The sequence below is a fragment of the Panthera pardus genome, unplaced genomic scaffold (genome assembly GCF_024362965.1).
Source record: "Panthera pardus isolate Hobbes unplaced genomic scaffold, ASM2436296v1 HiC_scaffold_7, whole genome shotgun sequence".
NCBI classification, from domain to species: Eukaryota; Metazoa; Chordata; class Mammalia; order Carnivora; family Felidae; genus Panthera; species Panthera pardus.
The window spans coordinates 82,688,501-82,711,850 of NW_026527002.1; the positions used below are offsets into that span (position 1 = coordinate 82,688,501).

Genomic DNA, 23,350 nt, shown 5'->3' on the forward strand with positions numbered 1-23,350 from the left:
TTCAGCCCAGCCAGTTGTGCTGACGTTTGGATCTGGTTCTTTATTAGGGAAGTCCTGGTTAAGAAATAAGGAACAGTAGCTCCCCACTGCACTCCATCACCTATGATGGTTGGCAGTGCTGCTTGTATAGTCTGTGGATTCCCTCTGCTGTTCACTTACTTCATCCCAGGTGGCTCTCCAGGTAGCCAAAGGGTCTGGGGAGGGCTGCCCTCCAATACCCTGGCATCTGGCAAGGGACAGAGGACAGAGGAGGCTGCCCCTTCTGCAGGTGGAATATACCAGGGGGCCCAGGTTTGGCTTTATACTGTACCAAGGTGGCCTCAGCAGTTGTATTGAGCTCATGGTGTACTACTTCCATAACCCAGAACACAATGGGCAGCTGGGTACAGAGATAAAGTCACAGACTCAGGGCCTGTGAAAGCCTCCATTTCTAGGAGGTTCCAGTATGTGGCCAGCAATTGCAGCTCTGGTAGCATGTAGTATAGGGCAAGGAAGGTAGTTTCTTGGATCAGAAGCCCTTGGACAATTTATGGCCATGATGGGTGGTCCGGAGACTCTGGGAGATGTGAAAGGAGGTTGTTGAATCCCCTGTGATGGAAAAGTCTTGGTGGGAGGGACACTAATGGGAATGTGGTGTTGGAAGCTGGACAGATTCTAGAGGATTTTGTTGGAGGGGGCCCCAACCAAGGTGGGCTGATTTGCAAGTCGCAACATAAATGGGGTTAAGTAAAATCTGTAGATGAGGAACATGTTGCCTCCAGAACCCCCAAAAGATCTAAAAGAGTTGTGGGTGCTGATAGGGACACTGATTATTTCTGAAGCTTCAAGGATGGAGCAGTCCTTGGTTTACAAAACATTTTTGGCAACTTAACAGAAGTGGCAGGGCCTTGCACTACATTTGGGGGCAATGGCCCATTCCCTTTGGTGAGCTGCTTTGTATTTGTATGTCCTGAATAAGTGACACACAAATGAATGTCAATTAAATCACCTTGGAGGAGGATGTCATCAATGTAATGTCACATCTGTGCTCCCAGAGGAAGGTGGATGCAGTCAAGACTGTATGTGACAGTGAGGCTGCTGAGGCACCCTATGGGCATCCTAGTAAAGATATATCATGTTCCTTCAGAGGTGAAGGCAAACTGTGGCTGATAAAGGCTGTGGACGCCATTGTCTGGATGTCCTGTTCACAGTGCCAACTCCAACTTTTACCATCACATGCATGGTGGATGGACCCCACCCAAAAGTTGGTTCAGATGTCAAGACTGACAATGCCACACATACCAAGAGGGCATGAGATGGTTTATTACTCACATAACTGAGGTGAGCAGGGCAGGGTTCCTTGGGGAGGCCCAAAGTGGCTTAAGGAATGATGGAAGGGCACTGAACTGGGTGTTTGCTGTGCCTGGGATGAGGCTGCAGTACATACTGCACATTTCCTGTTAAGTGGGACTTGAATGGTTTGAAATCTGCTGGCACCAAGGGGATGGCACTCAGGCTTCTCTCTCAGCCCGTTTCCCAAGAAACATTTCCAAGGACATCATCAAAGTCAAAAGAAAGAAATTGTGGCTGACCATTTGTTTCCCAGACTTTCTCTTTGGAAATGTGACATTCCAAAATCAAAACTCTCAGGCTGCAGATAGCAGGCCCCTAAATGTGGTCAATTCTGCCCAGACACTGGGTATGGACAAGGGTCCAGTAGAGCTTGACACTCACTCCTCCTTCCTGTCTCCAGACTCCCACAGCCATGCCTCAGCCCCAGGAGTCTCCCAACAGTGTGGAGGCCAGGGGAAGGAGAAAAAGGAGTTGATGAGGGAGTGATACAGAGGACATGCTTGCCCCTAGAGCCTCTTCTCCACACAGCAATGGCCCTGTTAAAACGTTAAGTCATCCAAATCCTCCAACATCTCCTTTCACCCAGAGTAAAAGCCGAAGTCCTTGTCATGGCCACGAGGACTTTTGTGATATGGCCTATTACTACCCATCCCATCTGCTTCTCCCTCTGCTCACTCAACTCCTAGCCATACTGAACTCCAATGATTCTTGAACACTCTAGACCTGTTCTGCTCAGGGCCTTTGTACTGTGTGAATGGAAAAACAAAAGTTGTTTTTCCCAGTTACTGCCTAGGCATTTTACTGTATGATAACCCTATTATCAGAGTCTGGGCATTTAGATAAGAACGTGAATTCAGTGCTCACCACCCTAACCACTTCCTAAGTAATAGGTGCCTGCTACCCTGTTCTCTTATTTCTTGCTTGCTCATGACCTGGGATGATGGACTGCCCTCCATCATTGTGCTCCCTTGCTTCTGGGATGTGTGTGTAGCAAATCTTGTGACTTTACTTCCTTTGTGTAAGTGTATTGAAACTGTGCCTTCAATCAAAAAAGACTCTGGGTTTTCACTTTCCCAAAGCAGGAGCTTGGATAACGAGAGAGTTACCTGCCAACCCGTGTGGGTGGCTTGTGAGTCCCACCTCAGCCAGTCATAATCTGCACATTCCTAATACCCCAGATCTGGCTTCCCAATAAAACCAGCTATTCTTGCCGTCAACCCCACTCCCCCATTTTCACTGGTCATTTTCTCATTTGCTTCAAGTTGTCACTCAAAGGGCATTGTGGCAAGGCCTGCTCTGACAGCCCCCATTTAAAACAGAATCTGCCAAAACACCCACACCTTGTTTCCTGCTTTCCTTTCACCTCATGACAACCATGACCATTAGGCCATTTTTCTCTACCCACTGACCTCAAGGACAGACTTGTTTCTTGCTGTGTCCCTATGAATGGCATGTAGTAAGTATCTCACAAGTATTCACTGGGGGGTGGGGGTGGGGTTGTAGAATCCAGGCTGGACAATGGGGAATGTGAAGCCAGAAAGGATTGCCTGACAGTGAGACAGAATGAGGGTTAACAGATGGAGGTCTCCATGGAGTAGAAAGATGAGCAAGTGAGGATAACAGAGCAAGGCTGTCACCAAACTGCAAGTGTGACAGTTTGTTATCTAGCATATTGCCTTGGGAAAACAGGGCTGAAGTGGAGGGGAGTGAGTGAGTAGTGATGGGCTACCCTGATGGCCTCTGAGAGAAGGGTAGGCAGCCCACTGTAGCCCAAGCCCATGGAACCAAGCTGCGCACCCTTGATCCAACTTTCACATACTTCTCTCTTCAAACCTCTCCCTCCTCATTTGCAGCTGATGATTCTGCCTCTACATCCTTGAAAGCAGAGAAGTCAAGCCCTTATCTTCCTACCTCAACTGCAAACCTGACTACATCTGCCCATTAATGCCTTTCCTCCTGAACCATGAGGGAAGTGCTTCTCCGTCCACCCATCCTAGGATACTCCTAAATTGAGACCTGGTGGCTGGCACCCAGGGGCCTCTCTCGTGGCAGATGTGTTGCTTCTGGGCCAACTCCCCCTGCTCACGGAGAAGGGCACAGCTCTGGGAAACTGAGGAGAGGCCGGTCCCCACCTACTGGGGGCACTCACAGGTCCTCCATAAATGTCTGGCGATGAATGGGCCTGGGAGAAAACAACCTGGGAACTTGTGGGGAGAACAGGAGGGGCATGGAGAGGGCAGGCCTCTGTGGGGCCAACAGCCAGGACCATAAGGCACAGAGCTGGGAAGTTGGGAAACACCTGCATGTGTACTTGTGCAGCAACCCTGAGCGGAACTGTAAACAGAAAGCATGACCTCAGACTCAGGCACAAGGGCAAGGGGGGCGAAGGGGTCCTGCATCCAGTGACTGTATGGGAGGGTCAAGAAAGGGTGAGGAACTGGTGGTAATGACTACACACCACTTCTGGGAAGGATGACTATAATTCAAACTGAAAAGCTCGACCTGATATATGTAAACAGAGTATCATTATAACTATAGAAAAGAACTCACTATGACTAATTACCAAATAAAAGAATTACTGTTGTTATTTTGAACCAAATGTCAGTTTACTTTTTTGGTTCTGTTTGATTATAGTAATAAACTCTATTCATGAATATGCATCTTCTATCATCCTTTTCCTCCTAATAAATGTGGCAGTCTGATAACAAAATGTATAAACAAAACAAGCAAGAAACAAGAGGTCACAGGAGGCTGGAATGATGACAGGGGAAGGAGGGTTGAGGTTTTTTGGACAGTGGGATATGGGTTTACAGGGCAGCAAGTGAGCCTGGCTTCAAGTCTGGGAAGTGGGTGAGGCTGGGACATGGCCAGAGGAGTCGGGAATGGAGCTCTGTTTCACTCCCTAGCATGGATCAGCTGGTGTTTGACCAACTTGGACCGCTGGCTGAAGGCTTTCCCACAAGCAGAGCAGTCGTAAGGCTTCACGCCGGTGTGGATCCTTTGGTGCTGGATGAGGACCGAACGCTGACTGAAGGCTTTCCCACACTCACTGCACTTATATGGCCTTTCGCCAGTGTGGATTATCTGATGTTGAATAAGGTGTGAACTCTGGCTGAAGCCCTTACCACATTCAACACATGTGTATGGCTTCTCGCCAGTGTGAACTTTCTGGTGGTGAATAAGGTTTGAGCTTCGGTTGAAGGCTTTACCACACTGGTTACATTCATGAGGTTTCAATCCATTATGGATTCTCTGATGCTGAATGAGAGTTGAACTCTGGCTGAAGGTTTTTCCACATTCGGTACATTCATAGGGTTTCTCCCCAGTGTGAACGCGCTGGTGAAGGATAAGGTTGGAGCTCCTACCAAATGTTTTTCCACATTCCCGACACTCATAGGGTTTGTCACCCGTGTGCACACCCTGATGCTGAATGAGAGCCGAACTGTGGCTGAAGGCCTTCCCACAGATGCTACATTCATACGGCTTCTCTCCTGTGTGGATTATTTGGTGCTTTCTGAGCACTGAGCTGTAACTAAAGGCTTTTCCACACACATTACACACATGAGGTTTTTCTCCAGTGTGAATTCTTCGATGCTGAATGAGGCTTGAACTCTGACTGAAGGCCTTCCCGCAGTCACTGCACTTATAGGGTTTCTCTCCAGTGTGAACCCTGTGATGCTTAATGAGGTTGGAGACCCGGCTGAATGGTTTGCCACACTCATTACACTCATAAGGTCTCTCTCCAGTGTGAACTCTCTGATGCTTCCTCAGGTGTGAGCTCTGGCTGAATGCTTTCCCACACTCATTACACTGGAAAGGCTTCTCACCTGTATGAATCCTATGGTGTTTAATGAGATTTGAGCTCCGCCTAAAGGCCTTCCCACATTCGTTGCACACATACGGCTTCTCTCCAGAATGAATTCTTTGATGCTGGATGAGGTTTGAGCTCCGCCTAAATGCCTTCCCACATTCACTGCATTCATAGGGTTTCTCACTCATGTGAGACTTCTGGTGCTTTTTAAGGCTTGAGTTCTGGCTGAAGGCTTTTCCACATTCATTGCATACGTAAGGCTTCTCACCACTGTGGTTAATCTGATGCCTAATGAGGTTAGAATGCACACTGAAGGTTTTCCTGCACTCGCTGCACTGGTAGGGTTTTACACTCACATGAGACCTCTGATGACTTTTAAGAAATGAATTCTGACTGAAGGATTTTCCACATTCATTGCATATGAAGGACTTCTGTCCAGCATGGATTGTCTGATGCTGGATAAGATCAGGGTTTCCTCTGAAGGTTTTCCCACAATCATTACATATGAGTGGGCTTTCGGCTACGTGAAGCCCTTCATGGCTAGTTAACTCCACACTGTGTTGGAAGCTGTGGCCACACATGTCATACATATGTGTTCTCTCTTCTGTAGGAATTCCCTGAGATGCCATTGGGTTTGGGCTCAGACTGAAGCTTCTCACAAAGTCATTACAGCCTAGCTCTTTCTCTAAGGTGCTGCTAAGGAGCACTGCCACTGGTGTGAAGCCCCGCTCCTGGTAGTGGGACTGCACCTGTTTCTCATTGTCAGGGGCTGCCCAATCTCCCTCCAGGACATCCTCACAGAGTTCTCCAAGCTCAGAAGCCTGGGAAAAATCACTGGTATAGTTTTCTGATACTTCTGCCTGTGATTCCAAATCCTCAGAAACTTCTCTCTTCTGAAGAAACTCCTTGTCCTCAGTCCTGGTGTCCCAATCTGAAATAACAAACACAGTCACTTGGAAGAAAACAGGAAAATACAGATGACACATCTGGGAACGTGGGACCCATTAGGGGTGGTAGTCCTAGATCTCTCAAGGGGGCCACAGAGGGGGCTGGGATGGCTTTGAGGGGACAAGGCTGCAGGGCATTCAACCTACAAGACTGACCCTCACTCCCCTGACCCATATCTCAGAAAATCACCTGTAGTCCCCCCACTGGCTCAGGCCAAAATCCTGCCCCTCAACTGTCCCTTTCCTGTCTCACAGCAGGTCATCAGCAAGTCTTGTGAGCTCTACCCTGGAGCGCCTCAAATGCAGGCACTCACCATTCCCACCATTACATGCCTTATGCTATATTGTTAAACACTCTACCGTTTTTTCTTTCCCACAATGTTTCTTGGGCCAGTATTTGTTTTCTTAGCACCAACTAATGGCATTCAGGCTTTGCCTCAGAAGTCGCCAGTACAGAGAGGCAGGCTCTCTGCTGGCAGGTGCAGAGGGACCTGTTCCGTTCAGAGAAGCAAGGGTGGTTCTGATTGCATAGTAGGCTAAGAACTGCAGTAGGGACTTGCCTAAAATATCAGATTCTGTCCCGTCAACAAAGAGGCCTTCAGAGACTGAGCCCTGTCCTGCCAAAGCAACGCTTACCCCCTAAAAGCTGCAATTCTAACTGGCATTAGCTGGACAATTCTGTGCCCTGGTACAATGTTTTAAGCTGCTGTGTCCATCTTTCTGAAGGCAGAAATGTGCACAACGTTCCTCATCACACTAGAAAGGCTCTGCCTGGGTGGCTCAGTCTGTTAAGCATTCGACTCTTGACTTCAGCCCAGGTAATGATCTCACGGTTCAGGCTTTGTGCTGACAGCTTGGAGCCTACTTGGGATTCTCTCTCTCTCTGCCCCTCACTTGCTCTCTCTCAAAATAAATAAAAAAAACATTAAGGGAAAAAAAGGCTCTGACACCTCTCCCTCTTCTCCCTTCACACCTGAAGGAACAAGGAAACCCTCACTCCCCTGGATCTCTCTCTCAAAGATCTTAAGTTTCTGTCTCATTCAAATGGAGACACCCAGACCACTCTGTTGCAGTTTTTTCCTGCCTGGATGTGTAGTAGTTTATCTGCCCTCCCACCTTTCCCTCCTGCCCAGACAGCCTAGTTACATCAGAGCATTTCAACATCCTCCCAGGCCCTTCCTGAGCTCACCCTCACCTTTGCTGTTATTCCCTGAGCAAGATGGATGCACTCACCTTACGATCTACCCCACTTGGAACATCCTCCCCAGATAGTCCTCATACTCTTTCCTTTACTTCTGCCTGGTCTCTGCTCAAACACACTTCACTGGGCATATCTTCTTTGACCATTGCCCCTTCTTGCTGTCTCCTGTACAGCCCTGATTGCTTCCTTACAGGGCTCCATGTCCTGGGACTGGGGCGGCTTCTGGCCATAGTCAGTAGTATTGAGTATGTGGGTGAAGGCCACCCCCCACTCTGCTTCCTTATGCTTATTGCCCTCTGACCTGCCCCTCAGTTCAGGCCAACACTGCCTTTCCCCACCTGCAAGTTCTAGAATCTAACACAACAGCATTCTGTGTCCCTGCCTCATCTGGACACTTCTATTCCCCTTGGAGCCACCAGTGATCTCAATGCAGACTTGGCCTGGCCACACAATCATCCTACCTGCCTGCCATGCCCACACATCTGGTAGTGACAGTTTATGCTCCAGACACACTGTGTAGTGGCATCCCCAGCTGGAAGCCCCTACACACTCCTTGCCCATTGCATGGAGTCTGTCCCAGACTCTTATGGAACTCAGCCACATGGCTGGCTTAACACATGGTGCCGTGCTTTACCCTTCTGCTGACCCTCGGGCAGACCCTTCATCACTTGCTGCACACAGGCTGACCATATTTTTCCATGAGTCTCAGTGCCCCTCAGGTCAGGAGCCCTGGCTCTGGGGTGTTTAGGAAATGTCCACATGATGCTGGGCCCTTAGGAGTAATGGGGGGAGGGCTCAGCGAGGACTGCAGGGACAGACAGGGAGGCTGCTATGGGAAACAAAGGTCTGGACAGAATGGCCTAAGGCTCATTACGCCCTCCATGCCCCAGTGACTGACCTAGGGAGCCTCCCACCTTCTTCTGGCTGTGTGTGGAGAAGGGACCAGAAGGGGATGACATACAGGAGCCAATGAACCTTTTCCATAAATGGTTGGAGAGTACCCATTTTAGGCTTTGTGGCTGTATGGTCTTGGTTATATGGTCTGCTTTGTTACAACCCTGAAAAGAATGTCAAAACCATTCTTTGCTTGCAGGCCATTAAAAACAAAACAAAACAAAACAAAACAAAACAAAACAAAACTCCAATACTGGCTAGCTGGATCTGGCCTGTGGGTCACAGTTTGTTGACACTAAGATTCCTGGTGTGGCTCAGGAGATGGTGGCCATGAGGACTGATTTTCAGGCCCAAGCCACTGTTGACCTGGAAGCTTTTATTGAAACAGGAGACAAAACTGGGTCCTACGGGTGAGGATGGTGAGATGTCACTTCGGATTTAGTCAATCTGATGTAATTCTTCTCTACAACTTAAGAACTGTTGGAAACGATGAAAGTGCCTCTTTTTAAAGGAAATATAAAATAAAAAAATGTGGTTTCCCTTAAGAAAATCTCTTTCTCTGAGACAGACAGAGACAGAAAGAGACTTGAAACCAAATGCAGCTGTTTGTACTGTCCTTGCCATTCCCATGACTGATCTCCACTAAAGAAAAGGGTGAGGACTCTGAGTCCTTCTAGAACACAACAAACTTACCAGTATTTCCTGAGAGGAAAAAAACACTCTTCAAAGATCTTTATCATAGGTGGCTTCCAGGTTTATGGAAAACAGCTTAGGTAAGTGCCCAAGTCAAAGCCATGCTCATGTGACTACCGCACATGACTGTGGTGCACTGGCTACTGCTGGTGGCACAGCAGTGACCTCACCTAGCACCTCACTCAGCACCTGCCATACAGACTCCAAGTGGCATCATACTCAGCTGGGGGCTCCACTAGTATTCCATCTCCTGAGCAGCTTTCATCTCACTTTACTTCATTTATTGAGGTGACATTTACAAAAATTGTTTTAAATGAACATTTCAGTGGCACTTAGTACATTTACAATGTTGTGCAATGACCACCTCTATCACCAACCATTTCCATCACTCCAAAGTAAAGCATCTTACCCATTACAGTTTATCTTATCTCCCCTCCCCAACTCCTAGCAACCATCAATCTGCATTTTGCCTCTATACATTTATCTATTCCTGATTATCTCATAAGAATGGAATCCTCTTACATGTGACTTATGTCTGGATTCTTTCACTTAGTCTAATATATATATATATATATATATATATATATATATATATATATATATTTTTTTTTTTTTTTTTTTTTTTTTTTGGAAATTCATCCACACTGTAGCATGAAGCAGTGTTTCATTTGTTTTTTGTTTTTTTTTTTTTGGATGAATAATACTCCATTGTATGGACATACTACATTTTGTTTATCCATTCATCCACTGATGGACATGAGAACTGTTTGCTTCTTTGGGCTACTGTGAACATTGCTTCAATAAATATGATATACATGTGTTTGAGTACCTGTCTTCAACTCTTTGGGTATGTATCTAGCATTGCTGGGTCCTATGATAATGCTTAAAAAAAAATTTTTTTTTAATGTTTATTTTTGAGACAGAGAGAGCTCAAGCAGGGGAGGGGCAGAGAGAGAGGGTGACATAGAATCTGATACAGGCTACAGGTTCTGAGCTGTCAGCACAGAGCCTGACACAGGGCTCGAACCCACCAACTGCGAGATCATGACCTGAGCTGAAGTCCGATGCTCAACCGACTGAGCCACTCAGGCACCCATATGATAATGCTTTATTTAAACTTTTGAGCAACTGCCAAATTTTATTCCATAGTGGCTGCACCACTTTATATTCTCACCGGCAAAGTATGAGAGTTCCAATTTCTCTACATCCCTGAAAACACTTGCTATATATTTATTAAACCACTCTAGTAGATATGAAGTGGTAATCTTGTTGTGGTTTTGATTTGTATTTCTTAAACGACTGAATACATTTAAGCATCTTTTCATATGTTTTTTGGCCATTTGCATGTTTTCTTTTGGGAAGTGTTTATTCAAGTTCTTTGCCCATTTTAAAATTGGGTTGTCTTTTATTGTTGAGTTGTAAGAGTTCTTTTTTTTTTTTTTTAATACATTTTAGGACTTTATTATTTTCAAAATGTTTATTCATTTTGAGAGAGAGACAGAGAGACAGAGAGGGGAGAGAGAGAGAGAGAGAGAGAGAGAGAGAGAGAGAGAGAGAGAGAGAGAATGAATCCTAAGCAGGCTCCATGCCATCAGCACTGAGCTTAACATGTGGCTCAATCTCACAAACCATGAGATCATGACCTGAGCCAAAATCAAGACTCAGATGCTTAACTGACTGAGCCACCCAGGCACTCTGAGTTGTAGTTCTTTATATATTCTGGGTACTAGACCCTTATCAGAAATACACTTGGCACAGAATTTTCACCCATTCTGTAGGATGTCTTTTTACTTTCTTGATAATGTCCTGTTTTGTTTTGTTTTTGATTTTATTTTAGAGAAAGAGAGAATGCATGAGTGGGGGAGATGGGAAGAGGGAGAGAGAGAATCTTAAGCAGGCTCCATGTTGATCTCATGACTCTGGGATCATGGCCTGATCTGAAAGTAAGAGTCAGATGTTCAATCGATTAAGCCACCCAGGCCTCCCAATAATGTCCTCTGATACCCAAAAGTTCTAAGTTATGATACAGTCCAACTTACCCATCTTTTTCTCTTACTGCTCATGCTTTGGTGTCATATTTAAGAATCTATTGCCAAACCCAAGGTCGTAAATTTACCTGTTTTCTTGTAAGAGTTTTATGACTTTATTACTTATATTTAGGTTGGTGGGCCATTTTAAGTTAATTTTTGTATACAGTATGAAGTAGGGGTCCCAGTTTATTCTTTTGCATGTGGATATCCACTTGTCCCAGCATCTTTTGCTGAAGAGTTATCTTTTCTCCCTGAATGGTCTTGGCATCCATGTTGAAAATCAATTTGTCATAAATGTCTGGGTTTATTTCTAGGCTCTCAATTCTATTCCATTGACCAAAATGTTTTGATTACTGCAGCTTTGTAGTAATTTTAGAAACTAGTAAGTATGAGTTCTCTCACTTTGTTCTCCCTTTTCAAGCTTGTTTTGACTGTTTAGGGCCTTTTGTAATTCTATCTGAATTTGAGGACTATTCAATTACTGCAAAAAAAAAAGGCCATTGGAATTTTGCTAGGATTTGTACTGAATTTGTAGATTGCTCTGGATAGCATGGACATTTTAACACTGTTAAGTCCAATTCATGGACTTGATGTCTATTTAGGTATCTGTTAATTTTTGTCAAGGCTTTGTAATTCTCAACACACAAGTCTCTCACTTCCTTGGTTAAATTTATTTGTATTTGTTTTTTTCTTTTGATGCTATTAAATGATGCTAGCTGTGGGTACTTCACGAATGCCTTTTTACATGTTGAGGAGGTTCCCCTGTATTGAGTTTTCTGTTTTTTTTTTTAATCACAGAGTGTTTATTTTGTCAAACACTTTTTCTGCATCGAGATGATTACATTCTATTAGTTCTATTCATTCTATTAATGTGGTAAGTGACATTGGTTTCGTTATGTTAAACTACCTTTAAACATTTTTTTAAAAATTTTTTTCAACGTTTTTTATTTATTTTTGGGACAGAGAGAGACAGAGCATGAAGGGGGGGAGGGGCAGAGAGAGAGGGAGACACAGAATCGGAAACAGGCTCCAGGCTCCGAGCCATCAGCCCAGAGCCTGACGTGGGGCTCGAACTCACGGACCGCGAGATCGTGACCTGGCTGAAGTCGGACGCTTAACCGACTGCGCCACCCAGGCGCCCCAACATTTTTTTTAAAGTTCATTTATTTTTGAGAGAAAGAGAGAGTGGGGGAGGAGCAGAGACGGAGAGGGTGAGAATCCCAAGCTGGCTCTGTGCTATCAGCATGGAACCTAGCACAGGGCTCAATCCCACGAACCGTGAGATCTTGACCTTAGCCAAAATCAAGAGTTGGCCACTTAAATGACTGAGCCACCCAGGTGCCCCATGTTAAACTACCTTTGTATTCATTCCTGGGTTACATCCCACTTGGTCATGGGATGTATTCTTGAGTCACTCGGGTAATTTTTTTTGTTTTTAGGAATTTTTTTCATTGAGGCCATATGATTTGTTGGTGTAGAACTGTTAACAGTCTTCTTTTATACTCCTGTTTTGTAAGATTGGTAATAATGTACATTTCTGAATTTTTAAATTTTTGTGTCAGAGGTTTGTCAATTTTAATCTTTTTAAAAAACCCAACTTTTGATTTTGTTGAATCTCTACTGTTTTCTACTTTCTATTTCATTCATCTGTGCTCTAATGTTTATTATTTCCTTCCTTCTGTTACCTTTGGGTTTAGTTTCCTTTTTTTTTTTTTTTGGTAGTTCCTTAAGATATCAAATTAGGTTACTGCTATAAATTTCCCCTTTGGCACTACCTTCCTTGCATACCGTAACTTTTTGTTTGTTTTGTCTGCAGACATTTTCCAATTTCCTTTGATTTCTTCTTTGACCCCCTGGTTAAGAGTATGTTGTTTTATTTCTACATATTTGTGAATTTTTCAATTTTCCTGCTGTTATTGACTGGAAATAATACTTTACATGACTTCAACTGTTTTCAACTTATTAAAATTTATTTTTGGCCCTAACATATATGGTCTATGTTGGAGAATGTCCATATACACTTGAGAAGAGTATGTGCACTTTTGGGTGGTGTGTACATATATGTCTGTTAGGTCTGATTTATTGTGTTGTTCAAGTACCTTATCTCATTATTGATCTTCTGTCTAGATGTTCTATCCATTTTTGGAAATGAGGTACTAAAGTCTCCAACTATTAATGTAGAACTATCCATTTCTCCCTTCAAATGTATATTTGCTTCATATATTTGGGAGTTCTCTTTTTGCATGTAGAAGTTTATAACATATCTTCCTGATGAATTGATTTCTTTTATCCAAACATAAGTTCCTTCTTTTCTCTTATAGTTTTTAACTTAGTTTATTTTGTGTGGTATTGTAGCATAGCTCTCTTTTGGTTACTATTTATTTGCATGTAATATCTTTTTTTCACCTTTCACCTTAAACTTATTTGTGTCTTTGGATCTAAAGTAAGCCTCTTGTAGACATTATAGTTGGATCATGCTTTTTCATCCACTGTGTTAATATCAGCCTTTGGAGAGCTTAAGCCATTTACAATTAAAATAATTACTGATAAGAAAGGATGTACTTCATTTTGCTATTTATTTTTGGTATCTCACCTTTTTTTGTCCCTTGTTTCCTCTATTATTGTCTTCTTTTGTGTTATTTTTTGTAGTGTACCATCTTAATTTTCTTCTTTCTTCCTTTTATGTATATTTTAAAGATATTTTCTTAGTGGTACAATGGGGATTGTACAATGGGGACAATTAACATCCTAATATCCCGAAGCAATGTAGCATGGTCCCCCCATCCCAGCTGTTTTAGTTTTTATTCCTCCAGCTTTACTGAAACATAACTGAAATACATCATCATATAAGTTTAATCACAATGTGATTATTTGTATACTGATACATGTACACTGTAAAATGATTACCATCATAAGGTTAGTTAACACATCCGTCACTTTACAGTTATCTTTTTTTTTTTTTTTTTTTTTTAAGTGATCTCTATACCCAATGTGGGGCTTGAACTCATGACCCTGAATCGAACAGTCAGATGCTCTACTGACTGAGCCAGCCAGGCAACCCCTTTTATTGTGGTAAGAACTTTTAAGGTCTACTCTCTTAGCAATTTTCAAATATAGAATATAGTTAATTATAGTCACCATGCTGTACATAATATCCCCAGAATATAACCATCAAGTATGAACTGATATCAACTTAGCCACAGCAGCATACAAAAACTCTGCTCTTATACACCTCTGTTCCCTACTTTCATGTTGTCAGAAATGTATCTTTATACGTTGTGTTTAATAACACAGATTTATAATTATTTTTACAAATTTGTCTTTTAAATCATTTAGGAAATAAAAGTAGAGTTATAAACTAACAATACAATAATAGTAGTTTTTATAATTACCTATATAGTTACCTTTACCAGAGATTTTTATTTATTTATATAGCTTTTCGTCCCTACCCAGTGTCCTTTCATCTTAACCTGTAGGACCTTTAGCATTTCTTATAGGGCAGGTCCACTGGTAATAAACACCCTTAGCTTTTATCTGGAAATATCTAAGAATATCATTTTTTAAAGGGTAAATCTGCCAGATATGGAATTCTTGGTTGCCAGTTTTTTTCTGTCTCTCAGCACTTTAAATAGGTCATCCCACTGCCTTCCAACCTCCATGGGCTCTGATAAGAAACTGGCTACTGCTCTTATTCAGGATCTCTTATAAGGGACGGGTCACTTTTTTTGTTGTTTTCAAGATTCTGTCTTTTGACAATATGATTATGAGTCTTTGTGTGAATCTCTTCAAATCTATCCTAGTTGGGAGTTTGTTGCACTTTTTGAATGCATATATTCATATCTTTCATCAAATTTGAGACATTTTGGCCATTAATTCTTCATATATTCTTTCTGCCCCTTTCTCTCTTTTTTCCATAACGTGTATGTTGGTTTGACTGATGGTATTCCATAGGTCTATTAGGCCATGTTCATTTTTTTTCAACCTTTAGTCTTCCTGCTCCTCAGACTGAATAATTTCAACGGTTCCACCATCAAGTATGCTGATTCTTCAGGTTTGTCTGCTCAAATCTGCTGTTGAAACCCTCTAGTGAATCCATTTGTTATTGTACCTTTCAACTCTAGAAGTTCTGTTGTTTCTTTTTAGAATTATGTAACTATATATTGTGTAATTATATAAATCTAAAACCTCTAGGTATTTTATTTGCACATTGTTTTTCTGGTTTCTCTTAGTTGCATGAGCACATTAAAGATAGCTGGTTTACAGTCTGTCAAGTATCTGTGCTTTTTTAGGGACACTTTCTGCCACTTAATTTTTTTTCCTTTGAAGGGCGAGCCTTATTTTCCTTTTTCTTTGTATTCTTTGTAATTTTTTGTTAAAAGCTGGACATTTGAATATTTATTGTGATAACTCTGTAAATCAGTCTCTCCCTCCTCCAGGGTTTGCTGTTCCTGATTGTTGAAGGCTACAATCATCTGTTCATCTAGTGACTTTTCAAACAAGTTTTGCAAACTAAAATAAGTCTGTCATGTGAGGTCACTGAGGCCTCTGTTTCTTTAGCTCGTGTTCAGCTAGTCTTTTGACAGAGATTTCCTTGAATGCTAACAGTAAAAGAAAAGTAATACCACTCTCCCATTTTTTATGCTGGGGTACTGTTTGAATACTATATATAACTATCTTAGCTTTCTGCTTTTACTGAACTTAGAGATGATCCAGAGGTGAAGTTATGATTTTCAGAGGTCTTTTCAGAGCACATTTCCTGTCCTGGGCATGTATGTGGCTTTCTACATTCCCTGATATACTGGGGTGCTTTTGAAAGTCCTCATTTCCCCAGCTTTTCCTCCTAGGCTTTAGGTGGTTGACTGTACTGTTAAGTGATATCCTAGGTGGTTGGGGAAGGTAGTTCCCCTCAGAATGTTTTTGAGTCCGCTACTTTTCCGCCCTGAGTAAGTTCTGAGTTAGGCAAAACAGAGACAAGCACTTTGCATCAATACTTTATCCTACCCCACATAGCTTAGGACAAACAAAATAATTTCTAAATAGGTCTTTTTTGCTCTCTTTGGAATCAGGGACCATGATCACACACTGGGAACATAAGCTGCTCACTTTACGACTGTTACTGAGCCAGGGAATGTTTGCGGACATGAGCAAGTAAAAACACCACAGAGCTTTCCTATCATTTTTAAGTTGCCTTTTTCTTGATTTGGCATTCACTTGGTTGCTGTAAACCTATTTTCTAGATTCCTGACGAAGTTGGTCCTGGCAGTTTCTGCTTGTTTTTGTGGAGGACTGGGTATTTGGAACCACCTACTCCACCATTTAGTTCCACAAGTAGCTTTTTATTTTTTTAAATGTTTGTTTGTTTATTTAGAGAGAGTGAGCAGGGGAGGGGCAGAGAGACAGGAAGAGAGAATCCCAAGCAGGACTCCATGCTGTCAGCACAGAGCCCAACATGTGGCTTAATCCCATGAACCATGAGATCATGACCTAAGCCAAAATCAAGGGTCAGATGCTTAACCGACTGAGCCACCGAGGCTCCCCTCCCCTCACAGTGGCTTTTAAAACATGCGCCTAGGTGGCTCAGTCAGTTATGCGACTGACTTGGGCTCAGGTCATGATCTTGTGGTTTGTGAGCTGGAGTTCCATATCGGGGTCTGTGCTGACAGCTCAGAGCCTGGAGTCTGCTTCAGATTCTTTCCTTGATCCCTCTCTCTCTTCCGCTACCCTGTTCATACCCTTTCTCAAAAAAAAATAAAAACATTAAAAAAAATTTAAAACATAAGTTACCATCAATCTGTTCTTTTTTAATGGAGCAGGGTTTGGCCTCTCTCACCATTCTCTGCCTAGCATACCCTTAATCACTCGGTTCACAGTCTGCCTCTGTGTGGGACAGTCAGCAGACCTGTCTCTCAGGGCTACTTCACTTCCTGGGACCTCATCATGTCTCTCATCCCCTAACACTCTCCTGCTCCAAAACACCCAGGGCTGCCTTGTACCACCTCTGCTTATTGGGGAAGGTCACTGAGAGGATGCGACCACTGGTTGACTTACGAGCTGAATCCAGGCAATTGGAGGCCCCTCATCCTCTCACTTGTCCTTGGATGTACATACTGCTTGCCTTCCCTGCTCCCAGAAGCTGCCCCAAGGACAGACCCTTGAGACAGTGATATGGTGCTGAGACCATCTGGACAGTACATATGACTAAACCCAGTTAAGGCCCCTATATCAACTTTTAAGATTTGGCAGGCAGGTGCTGGGATTTACTTGTATTGCAGCCACTCATGACAAGCTTAAGTAAGTTCTCTTGCTTATTAAACTGCCACCTACCAATCGGGGTGGCCTGCCTTGTTATTCAGCTTCTCCTTCCCCTCCATGTATAGGGGCCAGTTTAGGTTATACCCAGGAAGTTAGTTGTCAAGGTCTGTCAACCAACACTGCCATTATCCCAACCTTCCCTGGTCATACAGAGTCTGTACATTGCCCGGATGTCCTGAGAATAACCATAGGTCCCTGTATTTAAGAGTGCCTTTTGTAAAATAGCCAACATCAGATCCCGGTAAGGAAAGTGAACACTACTATCCACCCTAATCACTGCTGAGAGGTCCATGAAAAAGGCAAGCTAGTTGAGGGATCTTTGGAAAAGGACTCTAGCAGTGTTCTGAAGTGGATGAGAGTGGCTGAGCAGTGTGAACACAGCCAGAAGGGAGCAGGACGAAAGCCTGAATTAGGGCAGTACCTGAATCAGGTAGGGCAGTAACTGAATCAGGCAGTACCTACCTGCCTGAATGCAGGCAACCATCATTAGCCTGGAAGTTGGGCTGGGCAGGCCTCAGCTGGTGACCATCATACCACACCCCTCCAGGTCGGGTGGGGGAAACATGTGTCCTGCTCTGGCACCAAGACAGCCTGGGGCCAGGCCAAATTCCGTTCTGATCTCTAGCCCTGGCCCTCAAGTCCATGAGGCACCCTATCCCTAATGATGACATGGTTGCCTTCTAGGGGTAAGCACAGGGTGACATGGATAAAGTCCCTCTAGAATGAGGGCACCAGTGGGGGACTTGCTCCCAGTACCTGGCCGCTGATGGTGAGAGGGGGTGGTTCCTGGCTCAGTGTAGTCACAGCAGTGGGGATCACGGAGTGTTGATCCAGGGTGGGTCACAGCAGGAGCATCACTCACACACGCCTGGGCTGCAGGGATCCAAGGGGATGGTCTAGGAACTGAGGGCTCCATTTCTGCCTCTTCAGAGCGAGCTCTGAGGCTGGGCATGGCTGGGACCTGGAGACCAACAAGGATGTAGGTGAATGTGCAGGGGGCCTAGCTCCAGGGATCCATCCTCCCACCAGGTAGGGGTGTCTTTTTCTACTCCTACAGACTGAGACCAGAGGAGGGCCTGCTGCTAGGTCTCAGGAAGGGGTAAGATGCTGACCCCAGGGCAAGGTGAGCACAGTGTCCCCCTAGAAGGGATCCTGCCATGATAGAATAGTCCCACAAAACCTGCACCCACCATGGGCCCACCCCTAATTCCTGACACAATGTCCTGAAGGTGGACCATCTGATCCATTCATGGCGGACCACCATGGTATCTGAGTTGTGTCCTCCTGGCAGCACCCACAGTGGGTATCCTGTCTTCCCACTCTACCAGTGGCTCCCTCCCAGGCTTCTCCTTATCTCCCTCTTCATGTTCGTACCCCAGGGTTCACTTTTGAACCTATACCAATTTCTTTGATTAAGGAAGGCATCAAGACCCTTATGTGAAGATTCCCAAGCTTGGGCTCATCTCCAGCTCTAAATGCTCCTTCTGAGAAGATAAAATATTCTCAATGACACATGATGGGTCTGAGTTAGTGATTTCCCCCACCGCTCCCACTGCCCTGTCTCTTCAAATGCACCATGCTCTGCTCAGTGGCCCACACGTTTGTGGCAATACCCCTTGGCCCCTTATTCACACTGAACCATTGATAGATTATAATGACCCCTCTGTCCTTCAGAGACTGAGAAGACAAATCAGGAAATGCTGGCAGAAGCCCACTGTGGACACTACTTGCTTACTGGGTAGTGGGAAGTATCAGCCTTCTCAGTTGTGTTGTTTTGTTTTATAAGGCAAATGCCTGAATTAAGCTTTGATTGCTGAGGCATCCACTGCAAAGAGGCATCGATTTCAAAGATGGTTATTGGAGAATAAATGCATTGCCAGCCACTGGACTAGATAAAAAGCCTGGCTGCCTCCCCTGACTGAGCCTCCTTTTAGCAATCTCGGTTGATTCTGATAACTGGTCATTTGGGTCACTCGTCATTTTTCTCTTCCTGAACTTTAAATTCCCACTCTTATGTTTTAAATTCACCAATAAAGAGTAGCCTACAAAACCCTAGGTGTCCACCTTCAACTCCAATAAAAGCAGAAGCCTAGGCCCATGCACTTCTCTCATTACTTGCCACCTCACTGTGTGGCTCCAGGTGTGCTAATCTATAGGCCCTTGTTTTGAAAGTTTCCTGATGGTTTTTGTTGCAGGTAAGAACCACAAGGGTTGATCCAACCAAATCATTGGTTTTTGACAGGCTGAGACCGCAGGAAACAGAGGAGGAAGGAGGAAGGAGGAACACAGCCAGAAGGGAGCAGGACGAAAGCCTGAATTAGGGCAGTACCTGAATCAGGTAGGGCAGTAACTGAATCAGGCAGTACCTACCTGCCTGAATGCAGGCAACCATCATTAGCCTGGAAGTTGGGAAGCCTGGAAGAAGGAGGAAACAGAGGGAGGAGCAGCACCCTGGGGCAGGGAGGCATTTAAACCAGGCCCAGGGAAAAGGGCTTAGGCAATGCCTGGTTAGAGAGGTAGGAGAAGATGGGGCAAAGATGTGGACAGAGCTCAGAGGCAGGGTCATTGGGATAGAGACTATCAGGGCCCTTGGCTGCCTGAGTGGTGAGGCACTGGCCACATTTCTATATTAGGACAGACAGAACTAACCTGACACTGGTGCTCAGGGGAATGGCACAGACAAGATTCAAAGCAGGGACAGCACTGACTTAAGGTGTCTGTCTATGCAGCAGCAGAACAGAGCAGATGCTGCTTCCATGGGGGGAACCTTCACTCTCCCTCTTCCAAGGGGAGACTCAGTCATTTGCAATATTCATTCAGTTCACTTTATTTTAAAGTTCATTTATTTTGAGAAAGAGAGTTTGCATGCAGGAGGGGCAGAGAGAGAGGGGGAGGGAGAGAGAGAATCCCAAGCAGGCTCCGCACTGTTAGCATGGAGCCTGATGTGGGGTTTGAACTCGTGAACCCTGAGGTCATGACTTGAGCTGAAATCAAGAGTTAGACGCTTAACTGACTGAGCCACCCAGGCGCCCCAGTTCATTTTATTTTAAAATTCTTGAAGGCGCACCTAGGTAGCACAGTTGGTTAAGCATCCTACTTTTGACCTAGGCTCAGGTCGTGATCTCACAGTTCCTGAGTTTGAACCCCGCACTGGCGTCTCCTCTGATCGTGCAGAGCCTGTTTGGGATTCTGTCTCTCCTTCTCTCCTGCCTATGCGTGTGTTTGCTCTCTCTTGCTTTCAAAATAAATAAACTTAAAAAAAGAAAATAAAATTCTTGAAATTATCATCACTGTCACTGAATGGAGGCACAATCATATGGCTCAAATATGAACAGGCAAAAAAGAACTTCCTGGCCAGCCACTGAGTTCCCCTTCCCAGTTGTTAATGTATCCTTCCAGAACAGTCTATGCTCATTTTACACCTTGTTTTTCTCACCTCAGTATATGTGGGAACTTGCCCAGGAGGCTATAAACCCAATCTATTGGGTCAATCTATGGTAAACAGAACGTCCCTCAACACCCATGTCCACATCCCACTCCCCGGAACCTGTGGATATGATACACTACACAGCAAAAGAGACTTTGCAGAGAGAATTAGCTTGGTAGACCCAATCTAATTACATGAGCCATTGCTGGCTCTGAGATGCAAGGTCTCTGTGCAAAGATTGGGACCTCAAGAGCTAAGGACAGTCAGCAAGGAAACAGACACTTCAGTTCAATAACCCCAAAGGATTCGATTCTGCCAACAAGCCTGGAAGCAGATTCTCTCAGCTAAGAGCCCAACAGGGTGCTGAGCAGAGACAACTGGGAAAGACAAGCAGACAGCAGCCCACTGCAGGCATCCACAGGATGGACACGGCTCATCCCTCAGCCCCACTCACGTGGAGGAGAATAAATTCCTCTCTCCTCAGAGCTTCTTCGCCACCTGAAGAGTGAATCCATCACCCGAGGCCTCCAGGCGACAAGCGACAACCTCACTTCTCATGCAGCTCAGTACAGTTCTGACGTTCGCACCCAAGTCCAGAGGCCTCTCCCGAACCCCAACCCCCATGCGCCAGACACCGCACCCCTGCCCCGTCGCCTAAGGCAGCTTCGCCACGCAGCTTTGAGGCAGGCTCCGGGGCGGGTCAGGATCGGCCGTCCTGGGCACCCTCTGGGGGGCGCCCCTCAGGCCCGCTCCGGGGAGGGGCCTCCGAGGCCCCAACCCCGCCCAGGCCGAGCCGCCCGCCTGCCCCTCTTCCCACGACGCCCCTCCTAGACCACCCGTGGCCGGCACCCACCGCTGGGGTATCGGAGTCACGCGGGAGCGCGGTCCAAAACGTGGGGGTTTCGCCGGCTCGAACTCCCCACTCCGGGTAACCTCTCCCGGCACCGCCGCAGAAGTACTGCGGCTGGGCCCCGAGACGGACCCCGGAAGTCCCTCTCCCGACTTCCGGGCCAACGTCGTCGCTCTAGGCGGCCGGAGGCCAGAGCGACTTGGTGGTCCCGCCCCTGGTCCGGCGCGGAGGTGGAGCTCCCTAGCTTTCCTGCTTCAGAGTCGACAGAGCCACCAGTGCGGTGGCGGCTAAATGTGAAAATACGACGGTTAGAAATGCAGAAGAATGAGCCGTGCCGCTGTAGTGAGACTTGGATGCCCAATTCCTGGAATCAAACAGACTGCAGCTTGATGAAAACATGAGGGCGCACGTGGTAGAACTGAATCCCTAAATCAGTAAATGATGGGGCAGATAGATGGAAAAACTGAAATTCCTTACATAGATAATACACATTTAGTGGGAGTGTCCATGGAACATTTACAGAAGTTGATTATACACTTAGACATTAAGAATACGAGTTTTAAGGTATGTATTTGACAGGCAATTATCAAAGTTAGAAATATATAAAGTTGACTTTAAAAAGTCAGTATTGGAATTTACAAATAGCCTACATAACCTTTTAATAAAAAATGATACTAGCTAGAAAAGTACAGGTAATGCATAAAGCAACGAAAAGCGAAACACTTAATTCTCAAACCTATGGGACCTAGTATAACGTGTAAAAGATATAAAATTCACTGAATATTTTTCGGAGAAAAATGTATAATGTATTGACAAAATAAAGGAAATTAAAAAAAAAGGAAGTTGTCAAGTTTTAATGTTTGTAGGCCCTGCATGGACTCTCATGGAAGCTATATTTTAACATCATAGTCATCAAAACTTCAAAGCATGAGCTCAGTTTCTACCCTGAACACATCATAGTCTGCTTCATTTATAAATAACCTAAAAGGAAGCATTCCAAATATAAAGAGAAAAGCAAAACCAAAACCTTTCCAGTTCCCATAAGATTAAGGTCATACAGCTCTGCATATACTAAAAAGATAATCTCTGTAACTTTCTGAAATGATTTTTGTCCAATGATTTGTAACTGACTTCTTATTAAAAAAAAAAAAAAAGTATATAACCCTGCACCAAATATTCTTTCCCAGGAGCACTCTCTTCTTTGTTGTTGTTGTTATAGGGCATAAAACTGTCTTTTTTTAAAAGTTTATTTATTTTGTGTGAGAGAGAATCCCAAGCAGGCTCTGCACTGACAGTGTGGAGCACAATGTGGGGCTCGAACTTATGAACCTGTAAGATCATGACCTGAGTTGAAATCAAGCATTGGAGGCTTAATGGACTGAGCCACCCAGGTGTCCTGGAGGACTCTCTTCTTTGTGAATATTGTGTACCCAGGGCAGCTGTCCTAATTTGGACTCAGATAAAACTCGCTTTAAAAAAAAAAAAAAATTTTTTTTAACATTTATTTATTTTTGAGACAGAGAGAGACAGAGCATGAACGGGGGAGGGGCAGAGAGAGAGGGAGACACAGAATTGGAAGCAGGCTCCAGGCTCTGGGCCATCAGCCCAGAACCTGACGCGGGGCTCGAACTCACGGACCGCAAGATCGTGACCTGAGCCGAAGTCGGACGCTCAACCGACTGAGCCACCCAGGCGCCCCAAAACTCGCTTTTTTAAAGAGATTCTAAACGTTTTGTTAATATTGCGTGCATTTGATGAAATTAAAAAAAGGAACAATACATTGCTCTGCACCAGCAATAACCAACAAGAAAATGTAACAAAAAATGAAATGTACTCCACGATAGCAACAAAAA

At 44.6% G+C, this 23,350-nt stretch overlaps 1 protein-coding gene across 2 annotated transcripts; it reads right to left on the reverse strand.

Moving 5' to 3' along the window:
* Positions 1–1,282: 1,282 nt before the first annotated feature.
* On the reverse strand, positions 1,283–21,639 carry ZNF16 (zinc finger protein 16). 2 transcript variants are annotated; one of them, XM_019435024.2, is made up of 3 exons: positions 21,501–21,639; positions 17,977–18,181; positions 1,283–6,074 (listed from the first exon to the last, which is right to left on the reverse strand). In XM_019435024.2, the coding sequence occupies exons 2-3, from the start codon at positions 18,170–18,172 to the stop codon at positions 4,228–4,230; spliced, it is 2,043 nt and encodes a 680-aa protein (XP_019290569.1). In that variant the 5' UTR covers positions 18,173–18,181; positions 21,501–21,639; the 3' UTR covers positions 1,283–4,227. The 2 variants fall into 2 exon arrangements, with proteins under 2 accessions (XP_019290569.1, XP_019290570.1); XM_019435025.2 differs by lacking the exon at positions 21,501–21,639 and adding an exon at positions 21,102–21,482.
* Positions 21,640–23,350: the final 1,711 nt, after the last annotated feature.

Excerpts from the sequence above, each read along its gene's own strand:
- ZNF16 (XM_019435024.2), bottom strand. The coding sequence starts at position 18,172 with ATGCCCAGCCTCAGAGCTCGCTCTGAAGAGGCAGAAATGGAGCCCTCA. Across the intron at positions 6,075-17,976 it reads CTCTCACCATCAGCGGCCAG|ATTGGGACACCAGGACTGAG; the intron begins GTACTGGGAGCA and ends TTGTTATTTCAG.